At 42.3% G+C, this 12,128-nt stretch overlaps 1 protein-coding gene across 1 annotated transcript in view; it reads right to left on the reverse strand.

The window, feature by feature from the left end:
• Positions 1 to 1,117: 1,117 nt before the first annotated feature.
• LOC128686099 (sodium-independent sulfate anion transporter) overlaps positions 1,118 to 12,128 on the reverse strand; it is a 175,275-nt gene continuing 164,264 nt past the window's right edge. Inside the window, exons 9-12 of the mRNA XM_070101339.1 lie at positions 6,837 to 7,083; positions 5,250 to 5,420; positions 4,676 to 4,826; positions 1,118 to 2,457 (exon numbers count right to left, since the gene is read on the reverse strand). Of these exons, the coding sequence (XP_069957440.1) occupies positions 2,300 to 2,457; positions 4,676 to 4,826; positions 5,250 to 5,420; positions 6,837 to 7,083 (727 nt within the window). The 3' untranslated portion in view covers positions 1,118 to 2,299. The remainder of the gene's footprint in view (positions 2,458 to 4,675; positions 4,827 to 5,249; positions 5,421 to 6,836; positions 7,084 to 12,128) is intronic.

The raw sequence follows: 12,128 nt of genomic DNA on the forward strand, positions 1-12,128 counted from the left end.
TGCAGATGCAGCATGGAACCCGTGCCATACCCTACCCATCATGCTAGTAAACTAACAATCCGGGATAGCAACCTCACATCTGCCGAGCTACCTCGGTGGACAAAAGAGAGGGCGGCCGGATATCCGCCACAAAGCATACCTCCTTCGGCCACCACCCCCGGAATCCGAAAGGTGGCTTCCAGAGATACATCCGTCGCCCGAAAGACACCCAAAGCTACTCCGGGATACCGAAGAGGGATCGGGACATCCCCAGGCGATCCAGATTCCACGGCAAACTACGCCACCGCCAAGAACCTCAACGGAATGGGATGGACCCCGGTATCCTTTCCCCTACCTAGGAACTAGCGTGCCTGTGGGAGAAATCCCAAAGGCCAAAAAGAGGAAGGGCAAAAGGGAGGGGTGGGGAGGAGGAGGAGGAAAGGAAAAAGGGGAGGATGGGATAGGGGAGGGGAGATTGGGGGGTAATTAGGTTCGGTCTGAGGAAGAAGACCGACAGGTCTAATTCCTCAGACCAAGAGCCTCTCCACCACGCCAAGGAGCCTCCCTTGAAGAGGAGACCCAACCATAAATGAATAACATTAAGATATTCCATTTTGTCTAGTATATCTTACAAGTCCTGTATGGCTCCAATTTGAAGCCATACAGGACTTGTATAGCTCCAGATTGGAGCCATACAAGTAGTATGGCTAATTTATTAGTAGTAGATTCCTCTAGAATTTACTACTACTAAAAGATCAAGTAGAGGCAGCATATATTTCTCTTCTCCAAAGTGCCTTTTCTTCTATTCATTTTTTCTTTCTTCACCCTGATTTCAGAATATGGGAGTATATGTCTTCAAGAAGGCACTGGACAGGTCTCTATAGTCAGTACCTGACCAACCGGTCTGTGATTCATACCTCAGTTTGCCTGCAGCTAGCAGTAACATCCTGGTTGATCAGACCTTGATCCACCACGAGGCTTGGTCTCAGACCTGGCCGCGGGGGCGTTGACCCCCGAAACACCTTCCACGTATACTCCAGGTATGACACTATATTGTTCTCTCGACCCCAGGTAGTGGTTGGGGTGGTCATTTCATTTCAACAAATAAAATGGGCAAATTGAAGTTTACACAGCTAAAAATGAGCTCCAAGCTTTATTCTAATAAATTTATCAGCAATGAAAGTTTGAAGCCAGTCTGAAAAGGCATTTCCATGTAATTGTTGAGAATCGAAAGATTCCATATTTCTAACAATTTCAGACAAAAATTTATCTACTCAGTCGGAAATTATGGGGCATTATCATTATTTTGGACAGTCTCCCACCGAGGCAATATGACCCGAAAAAAAAGTTTTCATTTTACATTTAGTAATTTATGAAGGAAAAGGGGTTACTATCCCCTTGCTCCCGACATTTTAGTCGCCTCTTACGACACGCGTGGCTTAGGAGGGAAAAATTAATCTTCAGTTTCCCATGGTGAATAGAGTACATTATCATTATTTTGAAGCCGACCAGAAGAAACATTCTCTAATTACTGAATATAAATGAGTATCACTATTCTTTAAGTAAGCCAATCTGTTTCCATGACGAGGTGTTCATGCAGGTAGCGTGAACCAGACTGTTAACGATAGGTGTAAAAATTGATATATAACCCTCACTGAATTAGACGTCACAGGTCTGCTGGCCTGTCTGCTCATATGTAGTGCCAGGAAGTCTTAAACTATATGTTGTAAGTACAGTATGCGCCAGTCTTTATTATTACATCACAAAGATATATTTTGCTTTAACATAACATTATGAGAACACAAGATGCTGTTATGAGAACACAATATTCTGTTATGAGGACACAAGACTTATTGCTAGAACGTCACTGGAGTCTTTGATATAACAGTTTTCAGCTTCAGTATGATTAACTCTGATGCTGCTGAAACACGTCCCACCTGATATCTTGATCAATTCTGGAATCGAGTTTGATTGAGTATTGCAGTGGGATGAATATATCTAAATGTTTTTATGTCCCTCGTACTTAACTACTCATTAGCGCATAGTGAGTCGATGAAATTCTCTGGACTTGGTCTCTCAGCAGTCACAAGTGCTCACAGCTAGGATCACCTTCTCTGCGATGTTTTTAAACTGAATGTCCCTTGGACTTGGGACCCCAACACGTGTATGTATCTTCCATGTATGTACCTACCGTGTAGGTACATACCCATTGGCTTCCAGCAATAAGAGATTTTAGACAGACTAGTTGATCTGTTTCAGAGTTTTCTCTGACTTTCTCTGAAGAGCTACTATTTCCGGCCAAAACAGTAGTAAAGTAGCACTACTTCTGGTCGTGGAAAGTTGTGGGGGTCAGCAGCGGGTTGGCTGCATCACTGGTGTCAGGTGAAGGCGTGGATGTGATGGCAGGAATAAGTATATTTTCTCCTTTGTGTCGGCTAGCACATTCGACAGATTCCATCCCCGTCTCGGCCTCACCATCTGAGACAAGAGCTCATTAATTAACAGATTATTATGGTTGCCAAACAATATGGTACAGTAGTTCAGATGTATTTTTAAGTAATATTGATCCAGAAACACTTCTTTGAATACAAAATTGAGCTCTGTACACTGAATTTATACAAAATTGAGCTCTGTACACTGAATTTACATAAAACTGAGCTCTGTACACAGAATTTATATAAAAAGACTAATATTTGATAATAAAGAATAACATTACATTTAAAAAAGAAAGCTTATTCCTTCTCCACAGTGTTTAGTGTATTCCTTATAATAGGAACATATGTATATTGTGCCCAAAAGAGCTGCATTTGCTGCGCATTGAAAATAATGCTTTATAGACTGCCCTCTTAAACTTGTTGTGTATCTTAATGTGCTCAGCTATTACTCACGAAATCGTAATGACACGACTGCAGACAAACCATACCACGGGCGGGGTTAGAACCCGCGATCACTCATAAAACTCCAGACCGACGAGGGTTCCACCCCCCCCCCCATCCTGTGGCATGGTTTGTCTGCAATCGTGTCATTACGATTTCGTGAGTAATAGCTAAGCTCGTGGATTAGTTTTCAATGTATATATGTATTTTTTAATTTTCATTGCTAGTAACACTAATTCCGTCTGTTCCACCACTGTGTGAAGATTTTGTTTTAGTATTCTACCTGGTATTAGCCAAAATGCGTATTTTTGGAGTTTTAGCCTGTCATCAAAATTCATATTTTTATAATTCTTGTTGTGTGGAGCGACCGTGTTAACATAATGAATCCGGGTTCGATTCCCAGGTGAAGCCAGACGTAAGGGAAACTTACAACTGCTCTACCTGTTCACCTAGCTAGAATTAATCAGGCTGTTGTGGCTAGCATCATTGAGCAGGAGTGAGAGGACCACAACGGAAATAAGTTACACTACTTGGGTTATTCAAGGAAGAACAATTGCATGAACCAACAGATACTGGCAAGACCCATCACACAGTGTTGACGATTACCCTGAACCTGACCCCACCCGCTACCCACATCATGTTGGCACATACTGTGATCACTGTTTCACTTCTCCCTCACACCCCTGACCTTATACTTCAGCGTATCCTGAGTAAGACTCATGTGCCACATTAATAGATATTGTTTTTGACAATAAAAGTACCTAGCTGTTGTACATGTACCTTACTCATCTACGTGTTAGAATTGTGTACTGTTTATGTAAGAATTCCACACCACCGCTGCTTAGTTCTTGTATTACGAACGACTCTCTTAGTGTTTTACCATTTGTGTATCTAAAGGAAACTTAATATTGGCCATTGTCTCACTGGATATTCTTAACATTCTATGATCCTCGGGTAAAAGCCTTTTGTTAATGTTAACTTCTATGTCCCTCTCTCCCATACTTGAGCGTTTTATCATAGTCTATATTAATGTTTGAGAGACTGTTCAGCCACTTGGGATATGAACCATACCCCCGGCCGGGATTGAACCCGCCGTCATAGAGTCTCAAAACTCCAGCCCGTCGCGTTAGCCACTAGACCAGCTAGCCACAATAAGATTCATCCAACTAGGTATATTTCTACACCATAGGAAGGTTAGCACAGGCACCACTGTGACCACAAATGCAAGTTTTTACAGACGAATCTCCAGCTAGCGTGGCCGTGACGAACTCTAGCTCAAATCCCTTCACTGCCGTCAACATGACTCAAGAAATCGTAATGACACGATTGCAAACAAACCATACCCCCGGCCGGGATTGAACCCGCGGTCATAGAGTCTCAAAACTCCAGGGCTGGAGTTTTGAGACTATGACCGCGGGTTCAATCCCGGCCGGGGGTATGGTTTGTTTGCAATCGTGTCATTACGATTTCTTGAGTCACTTGGGATATGAAATTAAGTATTTTTCTCATTTTAGTGAGTTAAGTCCTAAAGCAAAATATGGTGCATGTAATGGTGTGATCTCTACACTGATATGAACCTCACTGATGATCACAGACCTGGCAGACCTCAGGCAGAACATCACAGACCTGCCAGACCTCAGGCAAAACATCATCACATACCTGCCAGAGCCTCAGATAGAACATCACATACCTGCCAGAGCCTCAGGCAAAACATCATCACATACCTGCCAGAGCCTCACACAGAACATCACAGACCTGCCAGAGCCTCAGGCAAAACATCATCACATACCTGCCAGAGCCTCAGATAGAACATCACATACCTGCCAGAGCCTCAGGCAGAACATCAAAGCTGGAGCAAATCCTGATGTCTTTGTGAAGAGCTTGAACGATCTGGATGATTCTTGGCTTCATGCCCAAGAACACAAGGCTCTGCCCACGCAGCTGGAACTCCTCTATCATCCCCTTTATGCCCTAATTATCAAAATGCCAGTATAAAATGTTACCAAAATATTTTGTATTTATTGTCCATTGTCAGTAAAATAAAACTGCTTATTAAATATAAGTTAATTAATATAAATTCAAAGTATCAGAAAGGGATTAGTAATTGCTTTCCATTAGCATTTCTTATAACTGATGTTCAAACGGAGACAATAGATGCCTCTCCAGTACTTATCAGTATAAATTATTTTTTTTTCTCAAATACGGGAATATATAATATGTTCAAGCATTAATAATTTCAGCAGTGTTATTCAAAATATTGTAATAATCTACAATTTGACAGTGACCTGTATAATCTCTAATATAATTACATAAAATAACACTTGCTCTTCACAGTATGACAAATAATTAATATATATATTTAAATTTAAATAAGACAGAAGATGTTAGACGTACCTTAACTGATGTGTAGTCAACAGTATCAATGCAGAAACAGTCAATAACAACAGGAAGAGAGCCAGCAGCCTGCCGGAGCCCAGCCTTTCTGACGGCACCACGGATGTGGGAAGTGCTGGGGAAACTGAGACCGTGGCAAGGAGTAACCAGAACATATCCTCTACTATCACTCTGAGAGAGAAAGATTAGTAAGTGCGAGGTGCTGGAGCACCATAAATCATGAGAAGTGTAGTAATCAGAACATATCCTCTATTATCATTCTGAGAAAGATAAGTGCGAGGTGCTGGAACAACAGATACCATGAGAAGTACAGCATCCAGAACATATCCTCTACCATCATTCTGAGGTGTGGAGGTGTTGGAACACCAGAAACCACGAGAAATACAGTAACCAGCACATATCCTCTACTATCATTCTGAGAGAGAAAGATGAGTAAGTGCGAGGTGCTGGAACACCAGAAGCCATGAGAAGAGCAGTAATCAGAACATATCCTCTACTATCATTCTGAGAAAGATGAGTAAGTACGAGGTGCTGGAACACCAGAAGCCAAGAGAAGTACAGAAACCAGAACATATCCTCTACTATCATTCTGAGAAAGATGAGTAAGTGCGAGGTGCTGGAACACCAGAAACCATGAAAAGTGTAGTAATCAGGACATATCCTCTACTATCATTCTGAGAAAGATGAGTAAGTACGAAGTGCTGGAACACCAGAAGCCATGAGAAGTACAGTAACCAGAACATATCCTCTATTATCATTCTGAGAGAGAAAGATGAGTAAGTGCGAGGTGCTGGAACATCAGAATCCATGAGAAGTACAGTGACCAGAACATATCCTCTACCATCATTCAGAGATGTGGGAGGTGCTGGAACACCAGAAGCCATAAAGAGTACAGTAGTCAGAACATATCATCTACAATGCTTCTGAGGTAAACAAGAGAAAGTTGGAGTGAATAAAAAGATATTTTATGACTACTGAATAAAAGACTCAAAAGCAAACACTTATTACATTTACCATGACTATAATTCAGGTATTATAGTGTATAATTACAGGTTGATATACATTGCTTTTTGGTCATTACAGATTTATAAATATGTTAAGCTAATGAGTAATTTGTACAAAAGAGTTAAACCATTACTAAAACATAAAAACGCATCTGAACAATGTCGTTAAATAAAGTAAATAAACCCAGAAGCACATTTATTCTGTGTTGTTTTTATGATGAAGTAAACTACTTTACAGTCATTTGATGTTCTGTTTTTTCTTTGTTGAATTATTAACATTTTAACCAAACGCTCAGAAGTTTAATATAAGTAATGCATCTTTCAATATATATATAATATATATATATATATATATATATATATATATATATATATATATATATATATATATATATATATATATATATATATATATATATATATTAGAATTCTGAGACAATATAATTATGGTAACTCGCTTTCCTCTACCTCAAAAAAAAAATCGACATTAAATAGTTACTTTCTGGCAGATCGCTCTTTCTAACATCCAGTGACTTATCTTCCAAAATCCAGCAGAATGACTAGTTACAAGAAGGGAACTTACACTGGGTGGGACAACTGTCACGATGACGGTGGGTGTAGCAACGGAATACAGAAGCATTGAGAGATTGACACCGATGCCCAACAGAATCCCCCACTCGAGTCCCCACAAGAGGCAGGCCAAGAAGGTGACTATAAGAGGTACCAGGTCGTTCTTCTTACCCCTCCAGAGAGGAGCCAAGATCTCGTAATCAATGAGATGAATCACAGCACATATGATTACTGCTGCCAGTGTGGATTTGGGAATATAACTGAAGAGAAAGAATTACGGTACATGGATAAGTAGGTAGATTTGAAACCTTAGGAGCATATAAATCACGTAAATCTTTCAGAGCTTTTGGCAAAAAAAAATAAAAAAAAAAATACAACACAAATAAGAAAAATTAAGTTATAAAAATACTTTCCTGAATAAAACACACAACACACAAATATTATCTCACCAATGAAAATAACAAACAACAGTTAAAATTAACATTAAATTGTTAATGTTCAAATATAACAAAGTTTTTGAGATTCCTGCCGCAGGTACCACAGAAATTACAAAATCGACGACAAATGAATAAAAGGCCTTAGCTGTGAGTGAACAGTAAAAATGTGTCTCACAGTACAATTACCCGCACACACGAGCATCTGCAAACAGGAATCTGTATGGGAGATGTACTCCTGATCTTCAGTTGACTGAGATCATCTCAAAATGACAAATGCTATTGAAGAAGGATCAATCTCAATACGTCTTGTTTTTTGCCTGTAGGACCCCTATTACCCCCAAGCATTCTTATCTGCCCATTCCCTGGACACCAACATGGCCAGGGAACCATAAAAATTCCAGGTCCTTGGGGGCTAACCACTTCTCGATAATTAGGAGCATAAGGAGAAAAACATACTAAGCCGTGGCAAGCAGAACACACTGGGAACCTCAGTAAATAGTGAACAAAAAGCTAACAAGTGCAGCTGAAAAAGTGCAGAGAAAATGTGTGGAACTCTTCAATGAAATCTAAGAATCATTCATAAACAGAGGAATAAAGTCAGCTACCATGAATAAATTTATCCAGGTCGTAGCTCCGATGGTGACCGATTGATAAAATTATTTGGCAGTATGTTCTAAGTATCTTTTTACAAGCAAATTTGCGTTCTCGTATATCCTAAGTGGTTTATATATTCATGGCTGTATTGTAGCATGATTATTTTCCTGGTTTTGAGCAATCACTTAGGTTTACAAACTCCGTCGACGCTGTAGTTTCATAGACATAATTGTATAACGTGTGTATTATTATTATAATCAAAAAGAAGCGCTAAGCCACAAGGGCTATACAGCGCTGCAGGGTAGGGAAGGAAGCGAGGGTATTGGATGGCAGAAGGGAGGAGGGATGATCAGTAGGTTACAGAAAACAGCGGGGCAGGGGATAGTACGAGGGTAGGGGGTAGCAAGAGATTGAAGTAGAAAGGGCTGAAGGTATCAGAATTTGTGAAGTAAGTCAGTTGTTGTCAAAAAGTCAATGAGAGAGTCTGGATGAAAGGTGGGTCCATCAGCGAGAAGGGAAGGTAAAGAGAGAGCAGCAGAGCGAAGACGACGACGAAGGTAAATTCTGCGTGCTCGTTGATAAAGTGGGCAGTCCAACAGAATGTGGCTGACTGACAATGGAACTTGGCAATTCTCACAGAGAGGAGCAGGGCGCCTCTCCATGAGATATCCATGAGTAAGACGAGTATGGCCAATGCGAAGACGGGAGAGAGTAGTCTCCCAACCTCGACACTGGTGATAAGAAGACGGCCAGTAACCTATACTCGGTTTAATAGATTGAAGTTTGTTGCCGAGCATAGTAGACCAACGTTGTTGCCAACGGGTGTGAAGTTGGGAAGATATTGCAGCAAAATAGTCTGTAAATGGAATACCTCTACATGAAACTGGTAGGTCATGTACTGCTGACCGTGCAGCAGTGTCTGCCTGTTCATTGCCCTGTACGTCAACATGACCAGGGACCCAACAAAAAACTATCTTTATGCTTGGTAAAGATGCGGCATAGCCAAAGTTGGATACGGAGGACTAAGGGGTGAGGTGTATCAAATTTCTGTATAGCCTGTAAAGCACTAAGGGAGTCTGAGACAACCACAAATGATGACACAGGCATAGATGCAATACGGATAAGTGCTGTAAGGATGGCATACAATTCAGTAGTAAAAATACTAGCCGAAGACAGTAAATGCCCTTGTACGACGCTGTCCGGAAAAACTGCTGCGAATCCTACACCGTCAGAAGACTTAGAGCCATCTGTGTACACAGCAATGGCATGAGAATGAGAGTGAAAATGGTCAAGAAAATGAGAGCGGGAAGCGACCGTAGACAGTTGGGCTTTCGAGCAAGGGAGAGAGAAAGAACAGACTCGAACAGCTGGAACTTCCCAGGGGGGTAGGGAAAAGTGAAATGCTACATGTACATAGAAAGGTGGTAATTGAAGAGAAGACAAGAGCGAATGAAGGCGAAGAGAGAAGGGATGGAGAAAACAGGGGCGGCGAACAAATAAAGAATGTCTACTAATATCAGTGACCATTCTATAAATGGAAGGATTGCGGAGATCATGAGAGCGTACATAGTAGCGAAGGCAACGGGCATCACGGCGATCGGATAAGGATGGAACGTTCGCTTCTGCATAGAGGCTCTCGACAGGGGAAGAGCGAAAAGCACCAAGGCATAAACGTAATCCTTGGTGATGAATGGGGTTAAGGCTAGAGAGAGTAGCAGGAGATGCCGCTGAATAGATCTGGTCACCATAATCATGTTTCGATAAGATAAGGGTGGAATGTAGGCGAAGGAGGGTTCGACGATCAACTCCCCATGAATGATGAGCAAGGGTTTTAAGGAGGTTCTGCCGGCTGTGGCAAGTTGCCTTCAGAGAGGTAATGTGAGGTTTCCAGGATAACCTACGATCAAAGAGGAGGCCCAGAAACTTGACTGTATCTCGTTCAGGGATACGGGAGCCATAGAGGTACAAAGGATGATCGGAGATGACAGAGCGTCTAGTGAAAGCAATTTGGTGGGTTTTAGTTCTGGAAAATTTAAACCCAGGAGGCCTGGTCACAGACCGGGCCGCGGGGGCGTTGACCCCCGGAACTCTCTCCAGGTAAACTCCAGGTAAACTTGTGGTGGCCCAATTGAAAACACGGTCGACTGCATGCTGAAGAGACACTGTAATAAGGTGACAGTCAGCACCTGCACAGGCAATAGTGAAATCATCAACATAGAGTGATGACCAAATATTTGATGGAAGACTAGAGGCCAAATCATTAATAGCAAGGAGAAAAAGTGTTGTGCTCAGAACACATCCCTGGAAGACACCTTCAGCTTGGATAAAGTCCGGGGAGAGCACATTATTAACCCGAACACGGAAATGCCTGTCAGTTAAAAAGTTCTTAAGGAAGGATGGTAGATTGCCTCGAAGGCCTAAGGAGTGGGCTTGGGCTAAAATATTATACCTCCAAGTTGTGTCATATGCCTTCTCAAGGTCAAAAAATATGGCAATAACTGAGTGGTTATTCGCAAAGGCATTACGAACATACGTATCCAAGCGTAGTAAGGGGTCTATGGTAGAACGTCCCTTACGAAAGCCATATTGACGAGTGGAGAGACTGTTGTGTGTCTCTAAATACCACACTAAACGTCTATTTACTAGGCGTTCCATCACTTTGCAAACTGCACTGGTAAGAGCAATGGGACGATAGTGGAAGGTTTCATGTCCCGTAGTGCCTGGTTTGCGGAAAGGGAGAACAATGGCGGATTTCCACAGCTGTGGAAGAACTCCTTGTGACCAAATAAGATTGTAAAGGCGTAACAGGACTGCAAGGGCTGACTGATGTAAATGTTGTAGCATACGAATATGAATGTCGTCGGGCCCAGCTGCCGATGATCGGCAAGCTGAGAGTGTTGCCTCCAGTTCTTGAAGTGTAAAAGGCACATTATACTGTTCTTCTCTGAGAAGAGAAAAGTCCAAGGGTGCTAACTCTCTGGCAGACTTTGAGGAAAGAAATGAGGGGCATAGATGGGCTCCCTGAGAAATATGGACCAGATGATTGCCAATTTCATTGGCAACATCTAGTCGTTTTGCTATATCAACACCGGCAACCCGCAGAACAGGAGCCGGGTCAGGAGAATATTTACCACTCAGTTTTCGTACTTTTTTCCAGACTGCACTCATAGAGGAAGCAGAGGTGATGGTGGAGACATAATCTCGCCAGCAAGTGTGTTTAGCGTCACGGATGACACGGCGAGTGATCGCACGCTTCTGCTTAAATTCAAGAAGTCTCTCTGTGGTTCTTTTGTACTGGTACCTGCCCCATGCAGCGCGTTTCAAACGTACTGCACGAGCACAAGCAGGAGACCACGAAGGCACGCATTTCTGAGGATGCCTGCCCGAAGTTTGGGGTATAGAATGAGAAGCTGCGGTTAAAACGGAGGGCGAGAAGAGGTGTAAAAGCTCATCGATGGAGGACGAAGAAGGAACCTCTCTAAAAACAGTTAGGTGTGAGTAAAGGTTCCAATTTGCCTGATCAAATTGCCAGCGTGGGATGCGAAGAGGTGGTGAATATGAAGGGGAAGTAAGAATGATTGGGAAATGATCGCTGTCATGTAAGTCCGGAAGAACAGACCAAGTGAAGTCTAATGCGGTGGAGGAAGAGCAGACTGAGAGATCGATGCAAGAGAGAGTGTGAGTCCGAGGATCAAAATGGGTGTGAGTACCTGTATTTAAAACATGGAAGGGGTGGGTGGCAAGAAAAGCCTCTAACTGAATGCCACGGGAATCATAGTGAGACCCCCCCCCCAGAGGAAATGGTGGACATTAAAATCACCAAGTAACAGAATCGGTGGTGGTAATGACGAAACAAGAAAGGCAATATCCGGAATAGATAATGCCCGAGAAGGAGAGAGATATAAAGAACAGAGCGTATACCACCTATGCAAGTGGATACGGGCTGCTGTGTAATGCAGCGAAGTATGAACAAATAGCTGATGGTACGGAATATCAGTGCATAGAAGAAGGGCACTTTCATTAAAGGTCCCATCAGGAAAAGGATCTGAAGAATACAATAAATTATAGCCTTAGATGGGCTATATGGGAGTTCACGGCTGTCAAAAGTTGAACGAGCCACATTGCTAGGGTATCGTCTCCGCCCGCGGGCAGGAAGAACGTAAGTGTCTGCCTTGAGGATTGGGAGATCTTGGAGTTCCAGCTGTTCAAGAATGTCAGTGCCACATGTCTGGAAATTTTGTTGAACTATGGTATGGGGCAGAATGATGGTACCA

This window comes from Cherax quadricarinatus, chromosome 76, assembly GCF_038502225.1.
Source record: "Cherax quadricarinatus isolate ZL_2023a chromosome 76, ASM3850222v1, whole genome shotgun sequence".
NCBI lineage: Eukaryota > Metazoa > Arthropoda > Malacostraca > Decapoda > Parastacidae > Cherax > Cherax quadricarinatus.